The following is a 27,550-nucleotide window of genomic DNA, read 5'->3' on the forward strand; positions in this document are numbered from 1 at the left end:
AGGCGGGAGCGCGGGCGCACCGGCGGGCCGCGGCCGCCAACGGCTCGGCTGCGCTCCGCTGGGCTCCGCCGGCCGCGCGGGACCGCGAGCACCGCAGCCTCCACCGCACCCGCCGCCGGCCGGGCCTAGGGATCCGCCGCGCTCGCTCCGGGTCGACTCACTTTCCACGCGGGACGGGGGCTGGCGGACCCCGGGTATCCCGCCCTAGCGGTCCCGGCAGGTGCAGGCGCCCGGCGCGAGCGCTCCCAGCTCCGCGGGCCCCTCCGGCAGCGCGCCGCGCCAATCCGCGCGGGCGCAACTTTCTTAAAGAGACAGGTGGCCTGAATCCGTGTTTACCTGGGGCCCCGACTCGGCCTCCTGGCCTGTCCGCACCTCCCTCCCCGCCCCCCAGCAAACACCCTTTGCGGGAGAGAGAGGGGGCTGCAACAGATCTCCACACCCACCCATCTGCTTTCCCCCTGGGCAGTGACGGACTGCAAGTTTTTAATGCACCCAGCATCCTTTTGCAACTTAATTTTTTGGGCCTAAATCACCCTCCCACTCACTGCTCCTCAACGCATGCTCGCGGGAGTGCAGTTTGGGGGGCCACTGCTGGCAAAGTTTGAATAGGGGTGTCCCTACCCCCTGCGCCACACCCCACCCAGAGCCCCCGGGGCATGCAAGGCTCGCTGCTGCTGGGAAACGTCCGCTGCAATCCCCTTGACCCTGCCCTGTAACTGACCCCTTGGGGAAAAGCCCCCCTACTTAGCTACTGCGCATGCTCTGAGCTGGACAGCTCCAGAGAGGGAAATTTAAAAACGGTTCGAGCTGCGACGGCGGCCAAATTGCGGAACGCGAGGGGCGAGCGCGAGGGAGCCCCCCCTCTTCGGAAACCCCGGCCCGCCCCAGGAGCGCCTGCGGCGGCGGCCCAGCCAGGATCGGCTCCAGGTACCGCCTTGCACGGTCTGCTTTGCTTCTCTCTTCCCGGGCAGTGCCCGGCATTGCATTTCCTGGGAGGGGGGAGACTCGGGGCAGGGGCTGCAGGGGGCTGCCTCTCTCTGCTCCCCTTTCCTCCTTTCCAAGAATCCTTGACGACTTTGGGGGTGGATCTGAGAGTCTAGTGGGTTTCGGTGTTCGTTTCAGGCTCAGAGTTTGGGAAACTTAAGGGAGATTTCTTTTAAAGACTGTTTGTATGTAGCGGGGGTGGGGGGCTGAGGATGGAGTGGTGGTGGTAGTGGTGGGGGTTTGGATTGGTTTTCCAGCAAGGGCATGTGACATTTCTGAAGCCAGTTCCAGGGTGGGAGCCCTGCGGAGATTATTTCCTTTGCAAGTGGGAATTTGGCTCCCCCAGAGAAACGTCCATGACTCATCAGGCTGTCCTTTTTTATTTTTTCCAAAGTGATCCTAACTGAGCTGTGGTTGACAATACTAGGCTTGGAAGGGAATCAGGTTTTTCTGATTTCTATTTTGCAAGTCCACGTTTTCCAGGACTTGACATTTGGCTTCTAGAGACTTCCTTTGCCCTTCCCCCATTAATTTGAAAGAGCCTGGAATTTCATTCCATTCTCTTCATTTGCTTCTAAAACCCTGTAGAACTGCCCTGGAAAAGTGACTTGTGACTCCCAGGAATTCTCTAGTTTTTTTTTTTTTTTTCAAAGTGTTCTGTTGGTTGAGCTCTATCCTTTTGAATTGGGGGAAAACTATGAGTTTTCCATCCTGTCCACATCGTTGCTGATGGCAGTTTTGTTTTCTGCTTGTCTTTTTCCCAAGGAGATGATAGAAAGTGACATATCATCCATGATGTCAGGAATTATTCGAAACTCAGGGCAAAATCACCACCCCTCTCCACAGGAATACAGGTGAGGGCTTCGACAATAACAAATGACATCTTTTTGAATTGTTTGAAGTGTTTATGCACTGGCTATGGTTTCTGAAACTGCCCAAGAACTACGGTTACATTCAGTTCTGTGATTTTGCAGGCGAACTAGAAGATCTTGGTTTTAAAGGTGGTGTCTCTCTGAGGGTGTGTGACTTGTGGCCTGGGGGTAGTGGGGCCATGGAAACCTGCAGTCTTTAGTCCCCTCCTGGGTGAGAGACTGGGCATCTGGGTGGATGTTGAGATGACAATAGCAGTTATGGCTTCTCCTCCAGTGAGCTTAACAGGCCTCCAGGAAATGCCCCCCAAGAAAGGAGAAAGGGCTTGTTCAAGGTCATCAGCGAAGGGAGGGAGGAGGAGAACAAAAATGAATCCTCAGCCTCTCTCCCCTGTGAGCCACTGAAGGCCTGCCTGCCCTGGTTCCCAGTGCCCTGCCCCCAAGACAAGCACCATGTGCCCCTGGGTGGAGGGGGCACGGCCCACATGAGGGAGTGGGGACGGGACAGGGGCTGGCCTGGGAAGAGCAGGCTGTCACCTCGGATCAGCCCTGTTTACCCAGGGGCTGTCTGGCCTCCTGGGGCTGCTGCAACTCACCAGCGGTGCCTTTGGGGAAGACCACAGACCCCAATTAGAGGGTGACTGCTTCCAGAAGGCTGTGGATCTGGAGACTGCCTTCAGAGACCTGAACAAGGCCATGAATTCAAACAAGGGTTTGCTGAGAGGCTGCTGTGGGTAGGGCTGGAAGCCTAGACACGTGCCAGGTACACAGCAGTTTGTGGGCACCTACTGTATGCCCAGCTTGAGGAGCTGCTCTGATGAGCCCCCATCATACAGGTGGGAAAACCGAGGCTCAGAAAAGTGGAATGCTTTCCCCAAGATCCCACAACCAAAGACATCTGGGCTTCCTGTGCTGAAAGGTTTTAAACCCTGGCAGGTGGACTGGGGGCAACATCAGAGTCAGGAGCTTGGCTCTGGGGTCAGAATCCCAGCTTCTCTGGTTGTGTGGACCTCTCTGAACCTCAGTTTCCCCCTCCATCAAATGGGGACAGAAATGGTACCCACTGCATAGAGTTGTTAGATTAAAAGAAATTTCATCTCTGTCACTTGCCTGCTACATGATCTTGGGGAAATCCTGGAGGGTTCAGCCTTTCCTTTTCATAGGGATTCAGGGATGTTTTCTTATGTTAAACAGCATAAATAGAAAGCAGAATAACAAAATACCAACAACAACAACAATAACAGCTGACGGTTTCTTAACGCTTTGGTACCTGCCTGCCTGCCCTGTGCCACAACCACCCTATAAAATGAGCACTGTTGGGCCCATTTGGCAGATGAGAAAACCAAGGCTCAGCTAGATTAAACAACTTAACAAGAGGATGCAGCTAGTTACAGGGACAGTGGGGACTCAAACCCTCACCCGGAGGGTACCATGGCCACCACTCCCACGCCCCACTGGTGAAGAGCACAGGGGGTTGGAACAGAGCAAGTCGCTCCACCACCTCATGGCTGTGTGACCCTGGGCAAGTCACTGCCCCTCTCTGTGCCTCAGTGTCTTCATCTGTGACACGGAGCCGTGAGAGCCCAATTCGCAGGTCCTTGGGAGGAGCCTGTGCATCCATCAGCCACACCCGGGGAGAGTGCTTTCTTGTGGAGGGGAGCTTTTGTGATTATACAGCGACTCCCCCTAGCCCACTCCCATTTCTCCGACCACTCCCATTTTTCTCCCGGGATAATAGCCCAGGAGAAGTTTATGGGCTTCTCATTCCCCCTCCCGCCTCTCCAGGGAGTGGCTCTGAGCCTGGTTCCAGCCCCCTTGCAGCCCTCCACCCAGCCGCCTGCCCTTCCATCCCCAGGGGCGGAGTTTGGCCGTTAACTCTCAGAGGCTGTGCATGGGAGGCTGGGGGCTGGGGGGCGTAGCAGCTGCCGTGTCCCCCAGGGAGCTGTCCGGAGTCAGGCTGGGCCTAGACAGCAAATTGGCAACGGCATCCCAGCCCGCCTGGGGCCAAGGGGTGAGGCAGCCCGGACTGCCTGAGCAACGGCTAACAGCTCCTGCTCAGCTCCTGCTTAGCGTGGGTTAGCTGGTCTCCCCCTTGGCTCAACACTCTTGGAAATCCACTCTCTTCAGGGTAGCAGGAGACCCTGAGAGGTATTAAGTACTTCCTGTGTGCTAACTCCTTATTCTAGAGATCAGGTCCAACAACTTCCTTTTACAGATTGGAAAACAGGCCCAGAGAAGCCAGAGGAGGCAGGGTGCTGACCCTTGGAACTTCAGGTTCTCCCAGGACCATGAGGCTCAGTAGTTATCATCACAGAGCCTTATACAGGGTACTGACTCCCCAGACCCTCAGTCCCTCCCCTAAGAAAGGAGGTGACTTTGCCTTAGGTGGAGAGATGAATGGATAAGTATCACATGAGAAATAGCACATCCAGAGAAACTCAGGGAAGTTGCATGCTCAAGTGATGACAAAATCCTGTCCTGTGGACCAAGGCAAGCAGATACCACCTGCCTTTCCTCTTAAGCTTCCCACTGCATGGAGTGTGGGGGATAGTTTACCCTCATTCCAGAATGCCTCCACTCATTGGTTGTAACCTCCTTGGGTGGGGGGGCTCCATCTGGCATGGGCAGTGACCATCCAAGTATCTTTACAACCTTCCGCCCTTCTGGGTGTTTGGGGTGGCCAGGATGGCTACTCAGGCTACCCGAGGGCAAGGGACGAGAGGTAGCCTTCCTGGGGTGCCGTCTCCCTTCCGGGTCTTGTGTTTCCACCCCCAGAAACATGCATCTGGCACTCGCATGCGCACCAAGTCCCAAGCCAAGTTCTAGAAAGGAAAGAGTCTCTTCCAAATTCCTAATCAAATCGTTGCATGTTATGCTCATGTTATCCCCGGTGGGGACTTTCTGAGCTTGCTACAATGGCATTTGATTTTCTTCTTCCTGTAAATGGTTACAGAAGATCTTACAAAAGATGTGTTCACTAAATAAACAGCTCCATGAAATGCTAATCCCTTTTGTGTAAAGGTTGGGTTGGAAACAAGAACAGTTAGTAATGATGTAACAATCTCTTACTAACCACATCTCCAGAAGGCAGGTAAAACCTTCTGGTTATAATCATAGTGGACAGACGGATGGACAGACAGATGTGCCTCTGTGATTCTGCCCCACTCCCCACAGAGACAATATTTTCTGGGCAAACCCCTCCAGTAACAATGAAAGGCCAGAGGAGAAAACAGTGAAATGTGGTTGGAGTAGCTGCCTCGTGCCCTTTCTTAGAAGTTATCTGATCTTATCCTCACAGTTATCCTCTGTGGGGGGAATTCTTATTCCATTTTACAGGTGGGAAGACTGAGGCACAGAGGCCTGAAGTGACTTGCCTAAGGTCACACAGCTACAAAGGGACTGAGACACGATTCACACCTCAAACATCTGTTCCTTCCACTGCACAATTGCTGTATCAACTCTAAGAATCCCCAAGATAGGAAGTAAAGGGTTAAATGTGGGCTCTGGACTGAGAGAGAGCTGGTTGGATGGCATCACCGACTCAATGGACATGAGTTTGAGTAAGCTCCAGGAGCTGGTGATGGACAGGGAGGCCTGGCATGCTGCAGTCCACGGGGTCACAAAGAGTCGTACACGACTGAGCGACTGAACTGGACTGAGAAGGCAGATAATAGGGTTAAAATAAATCAGTGAGCTCAGGAGTCTATGCCAGGGTAGATGCTAGCAGCCGTAGTCATTCCAGGGGATGGAAGGACTAGGAGATACCAGGCTGGTCTGGGAGGGCTTCCTGGGAGGGGTGGTGTCTAAGCTGGGCAGGAAATGGATAGAAATTGGGGGATGTTAGATGTGTTGGAGCTGAACTGGGTTGAACTTGGGGGAGATCCCTCTTCCTTTTGCTACTCCAGCAGGTATGGAATAAATGCCCACAGGGTGCCAGGTCCTTTGCTGGGTGCTGACCACAAAAGAGGGCCTCTCTGTCCTTGCCCTCCTTGAGTGGAAAGACCGGAAACATGTATACATGAATAACTCAAGAGAAAATGCTAAATATTCCTCAGACACAACACTGCAAGGACCACCAGGGATGGGGGTGATGAGGGAGGAGCTCTCAAAGGAGGGAACGGTTAGGCTGTGGTCAGAAGCACAAGAAGGCACTAGCTGTGAATGAGTGCAGGGAACAGCATTCCCAGGAGAGGGAACAGCATGTGCAAACAGAACATGGAATGTTTGGGGAACCTGAAAGGTGAGCAGGTTTGCTAGAGCAAAGGGGTGAGGGGAGGAGATGGTCAAGGGTCAGATCACGGCAAAGAGCTTGAGTCTTACTACGCTAATGGATTTTAAGGACAGTGACAGGTTCTGATGTCCCTTGTAAAAGGCTGCTCTGAATGCTGGGTGTGAAATCCACCCCTTCCGCAAACATGCGCCTAGTACTTGAGCCAAACCCTGCACTGTGGCCTGCAGTGATCTACCTACCCTGAACCAGGAAGCAAGCTAGGCCCTTCCATCACCTCTGTTCTGTGCGTGAGAAAACTGAGGATCAAAGGCAGTGAGTCGCCTGCACAAGGACCACCCCTGCTCCATTAGGAGCGAGGCCAGGACTGCGATCCAGGTCTCCTGGGGCTCACCCACCCCAGGCCCCGCTCTCCTGGCTCATCTTCCATCCCTCCAAAGGATCAATGAACATAGCTAATTGATGAAGGATATTGTTCAGTGTTTTCAGCATGGCCCCCTGGCCAGTGCAGAACAGTAGCCATGGACTCCAAGGATCTCTCTCTTTGCCCAGGGCCACCACAGGGGCCCCTGACCAGTGGCCCCAGCAGCATGGAGGTACCTTGCAGCCTGATCCTCCTAAAAACAACATGAATGGCGTTTGCCCTTCCTGCTTACAACTTGCTATAGCTCAGCCATGCTGGCAGAGTATCCAAGTGAAGAGGCTCCAGGGTGGGTGGTTTAAAAAGAGGCTCTAGGGTGGGTGGTTTAAATCCCAGGTCTTTTGCTGACATGCTGTGAGGCTGAGGGGTATCTCCTCCTTTCTCTGGGCCTCAGTCATCCCATCTGAGGAATGGGTATTGTAAGCAGCCATTCCACAGGTTGGCAGGAGATGAGGGAGTTATAGACCTGAGTGGACTGGCAGGAAGATGGGCATGCCAGGGGTAGACTCCTCCTTTGCATCCCTAGGTCAGTTAGAAAGTTCTTTCCTTGGACAGAGGGAATTCTGTCTGCCTGCCGGAACAGGGCCTGACAAGTAGGAGTTTAGGAGGTATTAGTGGAATGAATCAGATGCTTCCTGAGTCAGATCCTCTGGGGTGTCCCTCCCTATGGAGCCTGCTTCATGCTGAGTCCATACCCTGCTGAGGAAGTGTACGCTAATCTGAACTGCTAGCATGGCATGCATATTGATGTGTGCTCTGGGGTGTCCCACTGAACTACGCTCAGTCCTTACAAACCCCTATGAGATGGGTACAGGTGTTAGCATCCCCATTTTACAGATGAGCAAACTGAGGCTCAGAGAGGCAGATGACTGCAGACAAATCTCACAGCTATTAAGGACTGGGTGGGGTTCAAAACCAAGCCTGGTGGACCCTAGGGCCTCCACTCACAACCAACTACACAAAAATGCTACAGAAGGAGAAGCACAGGAGCCCTGGGCCCAGGTTTTCTAGATGCGGTGAGTGCAGAAGATAGCCTTGCAGGGGGCCCACCCCTTCTGATAAGCCCACAGGCTTCAGAGAGAAATGCGTGATGGCCACACGGAACACAAGCGAAGTGATAGGCGCAGAGGAAGCGCCTGAACACGGCGGCCCTGCTGTTGGCGGGGCTTCCTCGAGGCTCAGTGGTGAAGAATCCGCCTGCAACACAGGAGACGCGGGTTCAGTCCCTGGGGCGGGAAGATCCCCTGGAAAAGGAAACAGCAACCCACTCTGGTGTTCTTGCCAGGAAAACCCCATGGACAGAGGAGCCTGGCGGTCACAGTCCATGGGGTCTCAAAGCGTCGGACACAGTGGAGCCACTGAACACACACACACACCATTGCACTGATAACAGGTTATTCTGATGCTGATTTTCCCAGGGTACCACCTGGCTCCTAACCGGGGTCTGCCCCCTCTCAGATGCTCCAGGCCGTGACCCCCTCATAATGGGTCGGTACCCTTCAGCATCCCACTCTCCGGCAGAGCTGGGCTGCCCACCTCTATAGTCCTCCAGGCCCTGCAGGCTGTGTGTCCCAGTGGCTGCCCCACGGAGATGAGAGAGGCTCAACTCCGACATTCCAGATGGGGCAACTGAGGCCCCCGGAGGGACAGGCGGGAGGTGCGGGGGCAGGTTCCTGGGGCCATTGCCAGGAGGTGGCTGAGGCCAGCTCACTGGGCTTGGCCTCATCTTTCCTGTCTCTGAAAGGGAGTGATGGTGCCCCCTGGGGTGTGTATGTATTTTAATAAGAATAAGATGAGTGGGGCTGAGCTTTGAGAAGGAAGATTGCCCCCTGAGTGGGTGGAGAGCTGTGGGGGAACCCTTTCATTCAAAAGGGGACTCTGGAGTGCTACCTAGGTCGTCTTCTTTTTGACCCCAAAGCTTTCCATTCACTAATGAGGATCCCCAGCTGGCGACAAATTTCCCCCACTGGGTCTGAGAAGGGTGCATTGCCAGGGGTCCCCTTTGGAGCCCCCGAGCTAATAGTTTAACCTACTTTTTCTGCAGAAAACTAGATGCTTCATCTGATCTGATGCTTAGATGAACTCTCAATGTGTTCTCGACAGCCCGCTTAGGGTCGGTGCTATTATTATTATTCCCATTTTACACATAGGGAAACTGAGTCCCAGGGCAGGTGACGGTCATACAGTCAGGAAGTTTTTCAGGCCGGCCTGTCTTGGGGTTCACACCTGCTTCTAACCTTGGGGTGCTACTCCACCTTCTTAGAGTCCTAGGGCCAGTGGGACCCTGAGGAACTATATGTGTTTATATATATATATATATATATATATATAAAGCCAGTAATGCTTTATAGATGGGGAAACTGGACATGTGGGAATTACCTGAGCACAGGCGCCTGGGTTAACTGCTGTCATCCCCCAAAAAGTAAAAGTGAAAGTCACTCAGTCATGTCCGACTGGAATTCTCCAGGCTTTTCCCTTTCCTGGGGGAATCTTCCCAACCCAGCCATCAAACCCAGGTCTCCCATATGGTAGGCAGATTCTTTACCAGTTGAGCCACAAGGGAAGCCCAAGAATACTGGAGTGGGTGGCCTGTTCCTTCTCCAGCAGATCTTCCTGACCCAGGAATCGAACCAGGGGTCTCCTGCATTGGAGGCAGATTCTTTACCAACTGAGCTATCAGGGAAGCCACATCCCCTGAAAGCCTGGCTCAATGGCAGCCCTGCGGTGGGGACACAGGAATGATGGGTGGGGGAGTGTGTGGGAGGGAGATGAGTCTGTAGGAGACGGGGGCGGGGGTGGGGGATGACGTGGATGCTGGGTCAGAGAGAGAAGGGGCTGCAGGAAGCTGGTAGAGGTTTAGCAAGAGCCTCTCCCGGGCTCTTGGCCTCTGTCAGTTTCACCCCACTCTGCAGGGGAGGGGACGGAGGCTGAGGAGGTGCGGAAGCGCGTCTGATGTCAGAAGACAGGAACAGCGGGGCCAGGACTTCATTACAGGGCCCCTCAGACCCAGGGACAGGGAGACACACCGAGAGGACAGAGACACTGGCGAGGAGAGGGGGAGAGCTGGAGCAGAGGGGCAGGGGTGAGGCAGGATGGGGGTGGGGGAGTGGGGGAGCAGACGGAAGGAGCTGGGTCTTTGCAGTTTCATGCTCCTTGTGGCTTTCGCTGGGGGTGAGCCTAGGTGGGCAGGTATCAGTGACATGGTACCCGGGGTTGTCGGAATGCTTTCCTCCTCCTCCTTGCCCATAGACACAGAGGGACCCCAGGGTGATGGGGCTGGGTTTGCCTCTTCCTTTGCATCTCAAACATCCATCATTTTCCAGCAGATGAGAAACCCATTCAAGAGACTGGCACAGGCCCACACACACACTCACTTGTGGCAATAGTCCCAAACCCTCGCAGATGGCAGGACAGTTCACAAGCCACTTCACCTCTACACTGACATGCCAGTCCTGGGCACAGTATAAGACACTGCAGCTCTGTTTATCATTTGTGCCCATTTTACAGGTGGGAAAACTGAGGCTGGGGAATTCAGTGCCTTTCCGAGGGCCTGTGGCTCAGAAGCCATAGTGGTTCCTGAACCACAAAGTCTTTCTCTTGTCACAACTGCCACGGATCCCATGGTTGAGGCCATTTAACATGAAGTTCTCTAGGACAGAGCAGAAAGTAGGCCCCTGGGGGCACCTCGAATGAGGAAACTCAAGGCACAGGTGGGGGGAGGTTTTGGGGGCCTTCACACGGCACCATGGAGAGGGGCTGTGTGCCTCTGCAGGGAGCAGAGGAGGGTGGGAGAGAAGGAAACAGATGGTCAGGGCCCCAGGCTGGGCACTGGGGATGGGACACTCCCATTTAGGCCCCAGAGCATCACCTCCGGGTTCCTGTGACCCACGATGAAGAGGTGCCTGGAGCCAGATGAGCCAGGGGCAGCAGGACGTAAGCCAGGCTTCAGGGCCGGCAGGCTCCAGCATAGCTCCGGGCAGCCACAGCCATTGCAGGAGACTGGCAAGGCCATGTGCCAGGCACACAGAGGCTGGCATTCTGGCCTGGCTGGGAGGGAGGACCAGACAACCTCTGGGATGCCAGAGATGGCAGGGGGAGCAGGGTCTGGTTGTCCACCCCCAGAATGAGCATTAAGCCCCCAAGGAGGGAGGGCTTGAACACACGCTGTCTCACTTGATGCCCTCAACAGCCCAGGGGGAAGCGGTCTGTTCCTCTCCCATTTTCCAGATGAGAAAATGGAGACTCAGGGACTTCACGTGACTTGTTCAAGGTCACACAGACAGGCAATCATAAGGACTTGAACCCAGATCTGTCCAAGCAAAGCCTGAGCTGTATGAAGCCCCTGCCATACCCCCTCCGGGCTGTCTCCCACCCCCTGCCCCCTAGAGCTCAGGGAGGCACTAATACACACATTCCAGGGCCCCACAGCCCCAGTGTGAGACTCCAGGGACTGGGCTAGCCTTAGATTCTGCAGTGGAACCAGCTCCTGGGTGACGCTGGTCCACACGGCCCCTGCTGAGAGCCCCAGACTCAGGATGGGGGCATCTCCCCCAGAGGATGGGGCTTCTCTGCCTGTGGTGCCGCAGGTACAGCCCACAGTGCAGCAGACAGACCCGGGTTTGAGTCCTGGCCACAATTTTGCTTTTGCCGGTCTGGCCTCAGTTTTCCCATCTGTAAAGTGGGGCTGCCTGCCCCTTGCCCCTCTCCCGAGGCTGTTGCAAGGGCTCAAGGAGGCAGAGGACGCCTAAACTGCTGGAAGGTGACAGTCACTGTCCTGTCACCCAGGTTCTCTGGATCGGTGGCCTGGGGTCAACCTGTTTGACTGGCCAAGCAGGCATTGAAGTAGCTCCACGGTGTGCTGAGGCCTGGGGTGATGGGGACTGGGGGCCAGCCCTCCGTGAGCCGAGAGGCAGGATCTGGGCAAAGAGATGGCCGGGCAGGACTCACCCACCCAGGGTGCGGACGGGGTCTCTGAGCTTGGGGTCTAGGTTGCAAAGACTTCCTGGAGGAGAAGGTGCTCCCAGGCTGGAAGGGGCCCACACAGCGAGCCCGGAGTCCCTTCCCTAGTCCTTTCCTGGACGATGACATTGGGAACAAACTGCCTCCTTTCTCTCGGTCTCACTCTCCATGTGGGTAAAGTGAGGGGCGGGAATTTGGCATGAAGAAGCCAGAACATAGGATTTGAAGTGAGCCTCCACGGGTGGGCACAGTTGGGTTGGGAAGAGAGAGCCGAAAGGGCTTTCCTGTCCCAGAGGTGGGACTGTGCTCCCGTGTGGGGGCAGGGCGGTACCAGGGGCAGGATGGACGCCAGGCCGCTGCAGGGCTGGGGGGGCTGGGGTGGGGGGTTGTGTGCTGCTGTGGGGGCCAGGGAAGCCTGACGGGGCTCTCAAGCAGCAGGAAAAAAAAGAAAAGATTGATCAGATGAGCACCATTAACTCAGCCTCTACCACCTGTACAGCTGTGATTCTCACTCTGGGGGAAGAAACTCAGAGCATCTGCGAGCTCAGGGCCTCAGCTTCTCCATCTGTAAAATGGGCCTGTCAAAGGACACAAGCAGCACTCAGCAAATGGAAGCCGCTAGTAGTAGCAGCAGCAGGGGCAGGTCTGTGTGACCCCAGAGCCCACCAGGCTCCTCTGTCCATGGGATTCTCCAGGCAAGAACACTGGAGTGTAACTGGAGTATTACTGGAGAATAACCCAGTATTTCCTTCTCCAAGGGGATCTTCCCAACCCAGGAATCAAAGCTGGGTCTCCTGCCTTGCAGGTAGATTCTTTACCTATTACACTACGAGGGAAGTCCAGAGGACCTGGCTAATATTATCATTAGTATTGATATTAATGACAGCAAAGTCAGACATGGTTCCAAGTCTTTTCATGCAACAGTACCTTTAATCCTGACCATACTCTGTGTGATAGGAACTATTGCTGTTGCTAAGTCGTGTCTGGCTCTTTGTGACCCCATGGACTGTAGCCACCCAGGCTCCTCTGTCCATGGGATTCTTCAGGCAAGAATACTGGAGTGGGTTGCCCTTTCCTTCTCCAGGGGATCTTCCCAACCCAGGGAGCGAACACTCATCTCCTCTACTGGCAGGTGGATTCTTTACCACTGAGCCATCAGGGAAGTCTGATAGGAACTATTATTTAGCCCAACTTTGTCGATCAAAAACACTGGGTCTCAGAGAGGTTAAGTCAGTGGCCCCAGGGCACATAGGTAAGTGTGTAAGACCAGGATTAGAACCCAGAGTCCAGGCTCTTAAATAACACATCACCTAACAGAGTCACCTGCCTCCAGAGATCCTGCCCCATGGTGATGCCCAGGACCCTGCTGTGTTTACAAGCCCCATGCCACCATTCAGAGCGCTCTGGTGGGGCCCCCACCTGAGAAACCGGCACCAGGGTTTCACCTCCAATCCTCCTCGGAGCAGGAGGAGGCAAGGATGCCGCCAGGCAGAGCTGCAAGGGCACTGGGGAGCCATAGCAGGTTACTGAGCAGGGCTGGGGCTCCCGCCACCAGGGGCCGGGAGGTCGGCCAGCCCCGGGGCGAGGAGGGGGCTTGGGTGGGCGGCACATCAAGCCTTCAGCCTCACCCCGTGGTCTCCACGGGCCCGAGGGGACAGATGGCATCACCCAGGCCTGGCCCGTGGCTGTCACTCATCCGGATGAGTTATGAGCGGGTCGAATGGGCAGCAGCCGGGGGGTGGGGGGGCTGTAAAAACAATTGCAGGGAGACCCCAGGACAATGGGAGCCACGTGCCATGGGGGCAACAGTCGTTTGTCACACAATGGACCTCCAGGGGACAGCAGCTGGGCCAACTGCTGCCACCGACACGGGCTGGCAGAGTTTTCAAATCGTTTCCAGGCTGTGTTTTCCTACGAGGCAGCCAATCGCCAGGGCGGCCAGGCGGTCACCTGATGCTAGCTTGGTGGGCTGAGGGCCCAGGCCCCGCGACAACCGAGCAGCCGGTGCCATGGCAACGCTAATTGTGGCCCTAAAACACAAGGAAGCAAGAGCAAGAGAGATGGAGAGAGAGAACCGCTTGAGAGGGGCCATGCAGATGGCAGGAGGGGTGGAGGCTGATGCCCCAGCTGGGTCCACGGTCCTGGTCACGAGAAAACCCCAGGCTCCACCTCCCCCCACCCCAACTCTCTCTGAGGTCCCAGGACACCTACTTTTGAAACTTGGAGCTTAAAATTGGGACGATGGGCCTTGGGTCAACAGACCAGGAAGTGCCTGGCCTGTGGGGTGGCAGGCATGGTGGGGCTGGCATGGGCCCCTGGCCGGTTTGCAAACACACTATGTTATAACACAGACAGGATGGTACTGTGAGGTCCAGGGCCCTGGAGGTGTGGGGTGAGCACTTGAAGGACATTGGGGAGCCATGGTTACCCCAAATTGGGGATACTTGTCCTGGTATCCTTGATGGGCACTCTTTCTTTGCATATAAAGAAATGTTTTTGCTCTGGTATTGGGTAAGTTGTGGGGGGCATGTATCCTAACTGGAAGCTCCAGGGGCTGCCTGGGGTCATGGTGAGGAATTCAGGCTGGGGTTCCAGCCCTACCACTTCCTGTTCTGGGTTGGCCTTGGGTGAGTGACTCGGGGCTATGAGCCTCAGTTTGCCCATCTGTGAAATGGGAAGAATAACACCTGCCTCATCAGGTGACTGGGGGTGTCCTCTGGGTTGCTACCTGGGAAGGACTTGATACAGTGCCTGGCACATAATAAGTGCTCACACAAACACTAGTGTTTATCATTTGGGGGTAGGGATTGAGTAAGATGTGTCTAGTGAATAAATGAAGGAAAGGTGTGAGGATGTGCAATCTGGCTGCTAAAGAGGGCTCCTTAGGGATGGGCAGATTGGAAGGTGAGGTGGCCTGGGGGAGGTGAGAAGCTTCTGGGGTGATTCCAGAGGTGGAGGAGCCCCCAAGAGCTGGCCTGAGCTCCCCGCCCCCGCCCGAGCTCCTGCCCCTCCCTGCAGGCTCCTGGCCGCCACCTGTGATGATGACCTTCCCGGGGACCTGCAGTCGCTGTCGTGGCTCACAGCCGTGGATGTGCCGAGGCTGCAGCAGATGGCGAGTGGCCGTGTGGACCTGGGCGGCCCCAGTGCACCACACACGCACCCAGGTAGGCACAGGGGTGAGGCGGGGCGGCGGGAAGGTGCAGCAGGATAGGGAGATGGGGAAAGGTGACGCCCAGTGCTTCCGTGAACCAAGGGATGGCCGTGGCCAGGTCAGTCTCTCTCTCTCTCCAGGCCTCAGTTTCTGCCTCTGTAAAATGGGACTAATTCTACCTTCCCCAGAGGGATATGGTTCGCTCTTTTGCTCATCGTGGTGTGCCAGGCCCTGTGTGAGCTCAGGTTTCAGCACAGAATAAAGACAGCCCCTCCCCTCACCCCGGGACATCTAGAACACCGAGAGCAGTCGGCAGGTGACCACCTCTGGGAGCCAACGCAGCCCATGGCTCGTTTTTGTGTGGCCTTTGTGTTAAGAATGCTTTTACATTTTTCAAAGGTTATAAACCACAGACAAGACAGATCAAGTGGCTGGCAAAAGCCTAAAATATTTGCTGTCTGACCCTTTACAGAAGTTCAGTTCCTTTACTTCTTTAGGAGTACTTTGGGTTGGGGGTGGTGGGGGAGACAGAAATTTGGAGTTTGGGACTAACGTATACACACTACTATATATAAAATAGATGAACAGCAAGGATCTAGTGTATAGAGCAGGAAACTATACTCAATCCTAAAGGAGGGCAATACCCAAGGATGTTCAAACTACCGCATGATTGTACTCATTTTACATGCTAGCAAGGTAATGCTCAAAATCCTTCAAGCTGGGCCTCAATAGTACATGAACCAAGAACTTCCAGATGTACAAGTTAGATTTAGAAAAGGCAAAGGAACCACAGATCAAATTACCAGCATCTGTTGGATCATAGAAAAAACAAGGGAATTCCAGAAAAATATTTTCTGCTTCACTGACTACACTAAAGCCGTTGACTGTGTGGATCACAACAAACTGGAAAATTCTTAAAGCGTTGGGAGTATCAGACCACCTTACCTGTCTCCTGAGAAACCTGTATGCAGGTCAAGAAGCAACCATTAGAACTGGACATGGAACAACAGACTCATTCAAAATTGGGAAAGGACTACATCAGGGCTATTGTAACCCTACTTATTTAACTTACATGCAGAGTACCTCATGCGAAATGCTGGGCTGGATGAAGCACAAGCTGGAATCAAGATTGGCATGAGAAATATCAATAACCTCAGATGTGCAGATGACACCACCCTTATGGCAGAAAGCAAAGAGGAAGAGAAGAGCCTCTTGATGAAGGTGAAAGAGGAGGGTGAAAAAGCTGACTTAAAACTCAATATTCAAAAAACTGAGGTCATGGCATCTGGTCTCATCACTTCATGGCAAATAGATGGAGAAACAATGGAAACAGTGAGAGACTTTATTTTCTTGGGCTCCAAAATCACTGCAGATGGTAACTGTAGCCATGAAATTAAAAGACGCTTGCTCCTTGGAAGAAAAGCTATGACCAACCTAGACAGTGTATTAAAAAGCAGAGACATCATTTTGCCAACAAAGGTCTGTGTAGTCAAAGCTATGGTTTTTCTAGTAGTCATGTACAGATGTGAGAGTTGGACCATAAAGAAGGCTGATTGCCAAAGAATTGATGCTTTTGAAGTGTGGTGTTGGAGAAGACTTTTGAGAGTCCCTTGGAGAGCAAGGAGATCCAAGCAGTCCATCCTAAAGGAAATCAGTCCTGAATATTCCTTGGAAGAACTCATGCCGAAGCTGAAGCTCCAATACTGTGGCCACCTGATGTGAAGAACTGACTCATTAGAAAAGACCCTGATGCTGGGAAAGATTGAGGGCAGGAGGAAAACGGGGTGACAGAAGATGAGATGGTTTGATGGCATCACCAACTCAATGGGCATGAGCTTGAACAATCTCTGAGAGATAGTGAAGGACAGGGAAGCCTGGCATGCTGCATGCAGTCCATGGGGTTGCAAAGAGTTGGACACGACTGAGCAACTAAACAACTATAAGGGAAAAGAATCTGGAAAAGATTTCCAGGTTATATATAAAAAGTTTATATATATATATATATTATATATATATAATATATACGACATATGACATATATATATATATGACATATATATATATATGACATGACTGAGCGACTGATCGGATCTGATATATTCCTCTGTCCATGGGATTTTCCAGGCAGTAGTACTGGAGTGGATTGCCATTTCCTTCTCCAGGGGAGCTTCCTGACCCAGGGATCGAACCCGGGTCTCCCACATTGTAGACAGATGCTTAACTGTCTGAGCCACCAGGGATGTCCCTATATACACACACACACACACACACACACACACACATACATATAACTAAATCACTTTGCTGTATACCTGAAACTAACACAGCATTGTAAATTAACTATAGTTCAACTTTTTTTTTCTTATGTGAATCATTTTTCAGTCTTTATTGAATTCGTTCCAATATTGCTTCCATTTTATGCTTTGACTTTTTGGTTTTTGGCAGCCGAAAAGCAAAACATAAAACAGAAGTGATATTGTGGGATCTTAGCTGCCTGACCAGGGATCAAACTCACACCCCATGCATTGGAAGGCAAAGTCTTAACCACTGAGTACCAGGAAAGTCCCAGAAGTTACTATCAGTCTTAAGCCAGAAAAAAACCTTAGAAGAATGTGATTTAATATTAATGTTATTCAAGGTGGTGCTGAATGTACTTCCCCATGGCAGATACTTCAATTTTTTAAAATGGTTACCACAAAAGATTTTTTTACGTACTTTGACTTCTTTAAAGAAAGTATCACAGGGACTTCCCTGGCGGTCCACTGGCTACAAGACTCTGAGTGCCCAATGCAGGGGGCCTGGGTTCGATCCCTGATCAGGGAACTAGATCCCATACGCAAGCTGCAACTAAAGATCCTGTGTGCTGCAACTGAGACCCAGCATAGCCAAATAAATAAATAAACAAATATTTGTTTAAAATGTACTGAGCACAGGGCCCAGCACACAGTAGGTACTCAACAAACGGCAGCCTGTTTGCAGTCATAGCAAGTGGATTAAATGTTTAGGGACACAGAAAGTGTGTCATAAGAAAAAAAATCAACGAAAACAATCACTGCAGTACCCATAGTTAAAGGACCCATAGTTAAAAACGTATCGCCTAGGAGTATTTCTTTCATTGGACAAATTGTTCTTGGCCAAAACATCAGCAGGAGTCAGCACAGTTTTTCTGTAAGGGGCCAGTAAATATTTTAGACCCTGTGAGCCAGATGGTGTCTGTTGAAACATTTCAACTTTGTCACTGCTGTGCAAGACCAGCCATACATAATATGTAAATGAATGGCTGTAGCTATGTGCCAATAAAACTTTATTTACAAAAACATGTTGTGGGCCAATTTGGTCTGGTGGCCAATAGTTTCTCAATCCCTGATCTAGAACCCTGAGGGGACAGCTATGTGACCTTGGGCAGATGGCTTTGCCTCTGAACTTCTTTCCTCACCTATGATGAAAAGATAATAGAACTGCCTTCATGGGGTGTTGGAGGACTCAATGCAGAAAGTACCTTGCACACAGTAGGCATTCAGTGGATGGGAACTGTGAAGTAAGGAAGCCCTTCCTTCACTGCATCACGCACATCTCCTGTGTGCCTGTCACTATGTGAGGTGTTTGTAGCACTGAGTTGTATAAAATGTGGTCCCAGCTCTCAGGGAACTAAGGGTCTGGTCAGAGATGGAAGGACAAAGTAGACAGACCAAAGCACAAAGGATGAGCCCAGGTGGCAGCTAGAGCTCAAAGGAGAGCTGAAGGCCCCAGGGCAGGATAATTTTGAACATCAGCTTTGCTTGATCGGCAGTGTCTACCTAAAGTCAGGCTGGGGCAGTGAGACTCTGTGATAGATTAGCAATGCCTGTCACAGACCCAGCACAGGAGAAGGGGGTACATCTGCTATTCCTGGGCTGATCCTTGGCAGAAGAAAAGGTGGAAACCCACTCTTCACCACTATCATCCAGAGACATGGTTTGCCAAGCACCTACTATGTGCTGAGCCCCAAGGGTAGGGGACAGCTTCATTCTCTGGAGGTGCCCAGGGGTGGGGCTGTCCCTGTCCACAGCCACCATTCCCCCAGCCCAGGCGTCTCTGTGCTTCCCTTTTCCAGGTGCCTTGGCCAGGGCGGCTGACCTGCATGTGGCAGCCACCCCAGGCCACCTGCTCCAAGGCCCACCTGGCATGGCCCCCCAAGGCGTGCTGGGTCTGAGTCCCCTGACCAACCACGGAGCCAGTGTAAGTGCCACCATGTGGGTCGGGGAGCGAGGGAGGTGTCCCACAGGGCTGGGGTCGCCCTCGACCCTTCGTCTCCTTCTCTCCCGGCCCCAGCAAATGAACCAGTTCGCTGTGGGGGGCCAGCCCTCGTCCAGCCTACAGAACCCACCACAGCTGTACTCTGCCGCCTCGCAACCTCAGTTCCCGCTACCCTCAGGTGTCCAGCAGGTACTGCGGGCTGGTGAGGGGGGCCTGAACTCAGAAGCAGACAGTCCTGACTTGGGCTGGCTAGAGACTGCTCTGAGCCTCAGTTTACCCACCCAGAACATGGGAAGAACTTTCTTCACCATGTCATGGGGTTGTTCATTTGATTTCCACCCAAAACTCTGTGCTGGGGGGAGACAAGATGGTCTGCCAGGGCTATAAATCCTGCATCTTCAAGATGGGGGTGTGGCGGGGTGATCGTGAGTGACTGATGCTCTCTCTCATCATCTCTCTCCCTGCCACCCTTCCTTACCCCCTACCCCCGATGGGAAGTGCGCTCCTGTGGGCCTGTATGGCTCCGCGTTTGGGGCACGGCCTCCCTACCCCCAGCCCCGCATGGCTGTGCATTCATCCCAGGAACTGCACCCCAAACACTATCCCAAGCCCATCTATTCCTACAGGTGAGGTTCTGGGGGGCTGGGACGGTGGGGGACTCAGGGAAGAGAGGGGTGAGGGCTGTCTCGAGGGCACCTCAGAGAGATGGGTGTGGTGGCCTAGGCTTCCCAGGGGAAGGTTTTGGGAAGTGGGACCCATTCTCAGGACAGATCGTCATGTGGTCAGTCAGTTCCCAGGGCTGAGAACCCACTCCAGACCCTAAGCCCAGTGCTCCACTCTGTCATTCACAAGCTAGCTGTGTGACCCTGGGTAAGAGGCTTGGCCTCTCTGAGCTTCAGTTCCCTCTGATGCAGAAAGTCATCAAATAATAGTATTGGGTACTTCACAAGATTTGGGGAAGGCAGTTAAACAGCCCAGTTAATGTCTAAAGGCCCATTAATGAGAAAGGGGTAAAAGGAGGAAAAGACAAGATTTCTCAAATCGTTACAAATAGCTGAGCTCAAGGTCAAGGGCAGAGGGTGGGAAAGACATAGAGCCATGAAAAGGTATTTAGAGCTAACATTGTAAGCGTCTAGGGGCTGGTACCAACGGGGTTAAGCAGGGCCAACTTCCTGGCAGAGGGGACCTTGGGCTGTCAGCTTGAGATGCCTTCACATCTGGCCTGCCCCACATTTTGCCTCCAGCTGTCTGATCGCCATGGCCCTGAAGAACAGCAAGACAGGAAGCCTGCCTGTGAGCGAGATCTATAGCTTCATGAAGGAACACTTCCCCTACTTCAAGGTGAGGGGCCTCAGCCAGGTTGGGGGTGGCTGGAGTGGCTCTGGTCTCTCCCTGGTACTGCTAGAACCTGGGCCAAACTAAGCCACCCTTTTAGTCCCCGAGTCATGTCCAATGGCACCCCACTCCAGTACTCTTGCCTGGAAAATCCCATGGACGGAGGAGCCTGGTAGGCTGCAGTCCATGGGGTCGCTAAGAGTCGGACACGACTGAGCGACTTCCCTTTCACTTTTCACTTTCATGCATTGGAGAGGGAAATGGCAACCCACTCCAGTGTTCTTGCCTGGAGAATCCCAGGGACAGGGGAGCCTGGTGGGCTGACATCTATGGGGTCGCACAGAGTCGGACACGACTGAAGCGACTTAGCGGCAGCAGCAGTCATGTCCAAAGACATCTGCAATGTGCACTCACACAGACATGGGCCAAGAAATCCAGAAAGAGAAGGGGGCATTTGAGCTGGGCATTTGACGGATGAATAGGAGTTCACCAGGCATCTCAGGGGGCAAAGGCTAGAGGGTCAATCTAGCTATTCAGCACAGACTCGGTAAAACATAATGATGCAAACACAGAGAAACTGTGTGTAAAATGAAGAGGGTGTGAGGTGCATTGCAATGTCTGGTTACCTTACAATAAAGTATGAGCACTTAAAATGATAGGCATTTAATACACTCGACAAATTATCCACATATTAGCATCATCTCACTTGTCTGCTGAGTAGGAGAAAAAGAGCAGAGCTGGAAGCCTTGGGCCTTGCCCTTGTGTCTTGACCATTGCCCAGAGCTGAAGTACAGCTGCGCCTCTAATCAGAGCGGGGACCCTCCTGGTTGCCACAGTTCTCACTGCTCCCTCTCGTTTCCCAACCCAAGCTTAAGCAGTGGACACTGTCCCTCCTACTCCTCTAGGCCTGAGTCTGAGATTTCCCCTAGGGAGATGGGATTAGAGAGGGGTCCCTGCAGAGAGGTCTCCCATGGGTCCATTTCTTCCCCCAGACAGCTCCTGACGGCTGGAAGAACTCTGTGCGGCACAACCTGTCCCTGAACAAGTGCTTTGAGAAGGTGGAGAACAAGATGAGCGGCTCCTCACGCAAGGGATGCCTGTGGGCCCTGAACCTGGCCCGCATCGACAAGATGGAGGAGGAGATGCACAAGTGGAAACGGAAGGACCTGGCTGCCATCCACCGGAGCATGGCCAACCCCGGTGAGGCCCAGGCGCCGCACCACACACATGCACGCACGCGCACACTCACACGAGCTTGCACGCTGCCCATCCTGCAGTGAGTATAGAATCTCACTAACAACCCCAGTGTCTCCCACAGACATGCCACACAAAACAAGCATGGGGAAGCAAGGCTTCCCTACCTTTCCTACCATACTGGAACAGACTCCCCAAAGTAATAACACAGTAACGCCCAGCGTGGGCTACCATGTGGAGAAATCAGCACTGTCGTGCACAACTGGTGGGAGTGCAAAGTGTGAAACTTTCCCAGGGCAAAGTAATATCGTGAAACTTTGCAAATTTGGTCCCCAGTTTGGTTCATTTATTCTACTTCTGGCAGTTCATGCTGAAGAAATCAAAGATTTGAGCAGAAAGTTTATGAACAAAGTTATCTATCATGAAGTGATTTCTGATGGTAAAAAACTGAAAGCAATCTAGACATCCTACAATAGGAGATTAAATAGATATAATATTATACCATGCAAGTATTAGTATTCCAAAAATATTTCTATCTCTAAAAAGAAATGTTCCCAATATGATAGATGAAGAAGCAGGTTATGAATCAATATACATAGTGTAGTCACATTCTAAAATGCATATGTAGCCACACCCATTTGTGTGTCAATTAACGTATATCTATATACATATATATGTATACACAGAGACTAGAAGAAATACATCAAAATCTTTACTGTGAATGGAGAGACCACTGATAATTTTTATATTCTTCACATGTTTCTCTATTTTCCAAACTGTCTCCCCTGTTCATGAGTTACTTTAGATTTAAGAAAATATTGCACCTGCTTTTTTTTTTAATTAAGAGATGTGAAGCTGGGGATATAGGAGTGACATGTGAATAGAAAGAGTGACCTGGGAGGCTAATGCCACCCAGCCTTCGGAATATTTGGCTTGGCCCTGTGGATAGCATCATACCTGAAGTTTGGGTGTGAAGGGGATGGGAGTCTAGCTCAGAGATGAACAGTTCAATAAGTTGATCAGGACCATAGCAGGACCCAGTAGGCCCTTGGCTGTGAGCTGTGGGATCTGGTTTGATATCCAGGGCTTGTCCTGACTCCTATTTGGTGTGAGATCTTGGGCGGGCCATTTCACCTTCTGAATTCTAAGTGTCCTCATTTCTAAAACGTGTGCAACCCTAGTGGTCCAGTCTGAGAACTGCTGCAGTCAATGAGACACAAGCCAACAACTCAAAATAATTTTGAGTAACTTCTATCTTATTTCTATTGAAGAGCATTGAAGGAGGAGGATCCAATTTTCAGTCCACAGCAAGGCTTCATCTCTCTGGCTAGAGCCCCCTGTATGTTAATAACCTTTGTCCCAGTCTCGTGGGATTTGTAATCTCTGCCTTACTTCCCTCTTGTAGGCCTGTTATGAGGTTTTAGTGAAGTCCTAGAGTTACAGGATTATTCTATAAAGCACTGTCCCCATGAGGGAAGCCAGTGTTATCTGAGACCCATCTCATTGTTCCAAGTCTCTATGTCATTTGCAATTTCATTCCATTTCCACAACCCCCGTGTAGAGTATGTGAGGCCATCTCATAGATGAAGAAACTGACGTTCTGAGAGTCCAAAAGGCTTGCTAAGATCACACAGCTGATAATACCGGGTTTGAATCCACGCCTGGGCTTGGGGCCCAGGAGCTAGAGGGTGGCTTCTGATGAATGACCTCTCCCACCTGCCTGCAGAGGAGCTGGACAAGCTGATCTCGGACCGGCCGGAAAGCTGCCGACGCCCTGGCAAGCCAGGGGAGCCTGAGGCCCCGGCGCTGACCCACGCCACCACAGTGGCCATGGCCCACAGCTGCCTGGCCGTCTCCCAGCTCCCACCCCAGCCACTGATGACCCTGTCCCTGCAGTCGGTCCCCTTGCACCACCAGGTACAGCCCCAGGCACATCTGGCCCCGGACTCTCCTGCCCCAGCCCAGACCCCACCTCTGCACGCCCTGCCGGATCTGAGCCCCAGCCCCCTCCCTCACCCTGCCATGGGAAGGGCACCCGTGGACTTCATCAACATCAGCACCGACATGAACACCGAGGTGGATGCCCTGGACCCCAGCATCATGGACTTCGCTCTGCAGGGTGAGGTCGGAGGAAGCGGGTGAGGGGAACAGAAGGGGAGGGAGGGACTGGGGAGGGGGCAGCCAGAAAGACTGGGGGAAAGGAGAGCCCTCGGCATTTACCCCACGGCTCATTCCTTCAATAAACACCTCCCAAGCGCCTAATCATGTCACAGCAGGCATTTAGTTAGCGCCTACAGTATACCAGGCCTTGTGCCAAGCACTTCAGAGGCATCATCCCATCTCAGCCTGAGACAGTCCTGGAGGCCACTGCCATTTCACACTCCCGTTCCACCGCTGAGAAACCTTAGACCAAGAGAAATGAAGTCCCATTTCTTCATTCAGACCTCATTCGGCCTGAGGCCGCCTGGCTATGTGTGGCAGAACTGGCATTTCAATCCAGCCCTCTCTGACCCCACATTGTCAATCAGAAACTGCGTCAACTTGCATGTGCCAGCCTCATGCCAGGTCACGCTCTGACCCACATGGTCACCCTCAGTACGCAGGGAATGAACGAATGAACAAACAAGGGAAGTTCAGATTCAGTGAGGCCTCACAAACCGTCCATGCACTGCTGCACCTACTATGAGCCCGCCAAGGGCCGAGTAATCCACTCTCCTTCAAGGAGTTGCATGTCTAGTGAGGGAACGGGACAAGTTAGCAGGTTAGTTAGTTAGCAAGTTACTAACTAGGTCAGTTATCCTGTGAAATGGGTATGTTTGAACTCACATCTCCCCTCACCTCTCCCCTGGATTACCGTGCAGTTAAAAGGAAATCACGCTTTTGTCCCCTGACTTTGACCACGATGGTGCCACTTAACACAGGCCGAGTGCTTCCCACGCACCCCCTAGTTTAAGCCTTGCAGTCCCAGGAGGTGGGTTCTCTGATCATCTCACTTCCTCCAGAGGAGCCCAAGGCTCCGAGACGGTGGTGATGTTCCCGAGGACGCCTGGGGTGGGAGGGGAGGACCGGGGCTGGACGCTGGCTCCTCCCTACTGTCCTGTGATGCCGTGAGTTTAAGCCCCACGTGTGGTCTTTGCTGCGTCCCTGGGATGGGATTCGAACTCCTGTCCTTTTGACATGAACGCTCTTGTCTTTGGAAGGGAACCTCTGGGAGGAGATCAAGGATGAAGGCTTCAGCCTGGACACACTGGGGGCCTTCGGAGACTCCCCGCTTGGCTGTGAGCTGGGGGCCTCGGGCCTGACCCCCGTCTCTGGTGGCAGCAACCAGTCCTTCCCAGACCTTCAGGTGACCGGTCTCTACGCTGCCTACTCGACCCCGGACAGTGTGGCCACGTCAGCCACCACCTCCTCCTCTCAGTACCTGGGCGCCCCAGGGAACAAGCCAATAGCCCTGCTTTGAGCTGACCGCTTCGCCTGCCCCAGAACATGGGCCCTGGAAGGATGCTCATGGAGCCGGGTGTTGTCGGAAGAAGGGCCCCCTACCCTCCCACAGGTCTCTGAACTGTGGCTACTGGCTGACCTTGCCTGACCTCCAGGGGAAGTTTCTGGGCCCGCCTCAATTCAGCAGGACAGAGAAGAGCGGACAAGGCCCCCGTGACGCTCCTCTGAGGCTCGAGATGCAAGGCCTGGCCGCGCTGAGAACAAGGTCTCTCCAGTCTGCCCTGCTGGTTCCTGAACGACCTGCAGCCCACTTTGGGACGGGTGCTCCACGGAAACACCCCGGTGGGAAGGCCTTTAAAGTATTCTCCTGGGATGAACACCTGTCTCAGTCTCCAGCGGACAGGCCCCGAGGCCGGGGTGGGCTGGCAGACTGTCCAGCCTTCGTGGACCAGAGAAGGCTGAACTCGGAACCGGCATCTGCCCCACTGGCCGGCAGCCCCCTTCCCTCGTAGTCTGTTAGGTTTCACAGGCAGATTCCTGAGCCGCTCCGGGCACTGTGACCCTATGTACCTTTATTTATATTTATTGGAGCCCATCCATGCCACCTCTTCAAACCCCGCCCGTGGCCTGTGGAATGAGATTCCATGATCCCTCCCTGCACCCCTAAATGATCCGTATATCACATCTCCAACTGACTCTTAAGCCCTCTGCAGTCTTGGACTGCTTTTTTTAGAAAAAGCAAGCACTTTTGATACAGTGAAACATTCTATTTTTTTAAAATTAGAGACCGGATATTTTCCTAATGCTTAGTCATGATTCAAAACTCTTGAAATGTGTACCTAAGAAGGGAGACTCCTAGTTTGGATTTTGGGGGCTTTCAAGTCAGGATGGGATGGGAGGAATGGGAAGGGGTTTTTTGTACTGGAAATGAAGACACCCTGATGGAAAGAAAGTTAATTGTGAACCAGGTAAAGCCACTGACCCACGTGGCTAGTGGGGCCCTAGAAGCTGCCATGCAGAGTATTTATTGGCGCTTGATGGCCTGTCTCATCGCCCCATGACCTTCTTTGTCTTTTTTCCCTCTCTTGTTGCCAGTGACTGACTTTCCAAGTGGCAGTTTCTACAGATAGTTGGCTTAGAGGGGAGCCAGGTGAATGACTGGGAAAAAAGCCAGGGATCATCCAGCTAAGCTGAGAAACCATGGCAACTGCTTAAACCACTGTCCTCTCTGGCCCCGCCGGATGTTCGGTTCCTTCATCTGGGAGTTCCCGAACCTTAGAGCCAGAATTTTCTGAGTAATCCACAGGTCTGCCAGCCACGTGGTAGGCTTGGTGTTCAGGCCTGTCTTGAAGGACCATCTCTAACCTCTTCCAAATTCTGGAACTTTCTGCCAAGCATCACCATCATTACTCATAGCTCAGTGCTACCTGTTGGAACAGCACCGCTCGCCTGCGTTGTGTGACATGACATCCCCTCCCATAAGTCAAGATGTTTGAGTCATTGTTAATGAAGATTGTGTTTGGGCGCCCCCAGGACTGTGTATCGTAGTGTTGGAGATCCGTCTTCTGTCAATAAAGGCTGAACGCAGCTCTGTGGCTCGAGGCAGGGGTGAACAGGAGAGGGAGGGGTGAACAGGGGAGGGACGGGTGAACAGGGGAGGGACGGGTGAACAGGGGAGGGAGGGGCAGAGGACAACAGTGCCTCCAGCCCCTCACAGTGGAGACCCACTTACAGATGGGAAAACAGGCCCTGAGAGCAAACACTGGACCCAGGTCCTCTGATGCCAGGTTCCCCTCATGCCAGACTGAGAGGATGCGGTCATGATTGGTAAAATTAGTCTGGCTGCCAGCCCCCGCCCCACAGTGCCCAGGCTCTGGACAAGCACTCGCTCAGGCAGGGATGTGAACCCTGCCTACTGCTCAGAAGGCGAGGCTCAGAGAGGGTGGGCAGGACTCGGGGTCCCAGTGAGGAGGCAGGACTGAGACTGTGTATGCCAGGCTGAGGAGCTCTCTCTTTGGTGCCTGCTTGGGGTCAGGGTGGGCAGCGAGGTGGGAGGAGGTACACTCTTTCCAGCACCAGGCCCTGTGCCAGTCAGGGCTGTAAATCAGCTCATTCGATCCTCGTGACAACACTAAGAGGCATGTCTTACTACTTGCTATACCCATTTTACAGATGGAGAAGTTGAGGCCCAGGACTAAAGGAGGTGACTAGCCACCCAAGATAACAGCAGAAGGGCATTTTGATTAGCAGTCTGGGATTTCCCTGCTGGTCCAGCGGTTAAGAATCTGCCTGCCAATGCAGGGGACACAAGTTCAATCCCTGGTCCTGGGGCAACTAAGCCCATGAGCCGTAACTAAAGTGGCTGAGCCTGTGCTCTGCAGCAAGAGCAGCCACTAAAATGAGAAGCCCACACACAGCAACTGGAGGAAGCCCACGCACCCACAAACACCCAGCACGGCCCAAAATAGAAATAAATAAATACTTACAAGTCTGTCGAACTTTTAAGCCCACCCAGGAAGGGGCTTGCAGCCTCATCGGGAGACCAGACTCACACATAGGCGATGATCAGCCAGTAGGGAAGGTAGGGGTCAATTAATGGGGCTGTAGGTGGTACCGGGAAGGGCTGACCAGGGCCCTGCTTCAGAGAACAGGCAGGCAGCGGGGAGGGGGTGCTGCCTTTCTCTCCCCAGCACCTCTCCTCCTCAGCTTGGCTCCTCGGTGGCTCTGTGACT

General features: G+C 53.1%; 1 protein-coding gene across 2 annotated transcripts; it reads left to right on the forward strand.

Moving 5' to 3' along the window:
* The first annotated feature begins 805 nt into the window (after window positions 1-805).
* FOXN4 (forkhead box N4) lies at window positions 806-26,404 on the forward strand. Of its 2 annotated transcripts, XM_086348432.1 has the most exons (10): window positions 879-927; window positions 1,750-1,838; window positions 14,480-14,625; window positions 18,706-18,830; window positions 18,924-19,037; window positions 19,347-19,474; window positions 20,093-20,189; window positions 21,176-21,383; window positions 23,104-23,496; window positions 24,578-26,404. In XM_086348432.1, the coding sequence occupies exons 2-10, from the start codon at window positions 1,753-1,755 to the stop codon at window positions 24,835-24,837; spliced, it is 1,557 nt and encodes a 518-aa protein (XP_086204558.1). In that variant the 5' UTR covers window positions 879-927; window positions 1,750-1,752; the 3' UTR covers window positions 24,838-26,404. The 2 variants fall into 2 exon arrangements, with proteins under 2 accessions (XP_086204559.1, XP_086204558.1); XM_086348433.1 differs by having other exon boundaries at window positions 806-927; window positions 18,706-19,037.
* The last annotated feature ends 1,146 nt before the right edge of the window (window positions 26,405-27,550 follow it).

Source organism: Bos grunniens, chromosome 17, assembly GCF_055505025.1.
Source record: "Bos grunniens cultivar Pamir isolate PY7600 chromosome 17, Bosgru_T2T1.0, whole genome shotgun sequence".
NCBI lineage: Eukaryota > Metazoa > Chordata > Mammalia > Artiodactyla > Bovidae > Bos > Bos grunniens.

Bases quoted from the DNA above. Each gene is read 5' to 3' on its own strand.
- FOXN4 (XM_086348433.1), top strand. From the start codon at position 1,753: ATGATAGAAAGTGACATATCATCCATGATGTCAGGAATTATTCGAAAC. The intron at 14,626-18,705 runs GTAGGCACAGGG...TCCCTTTTCCAG, and splicing joins TGCACCACACACGCACCCAG to GTGCCTTGGCCAGGGCGGCT. The intron at 21,384-23,103 runs GTGAGGCCCAGG...ACCTGCCTGCAG, and splicing joins CCGGAGCATGGCCAACCCCG to AGGAGCTGGACAAGCTGATC.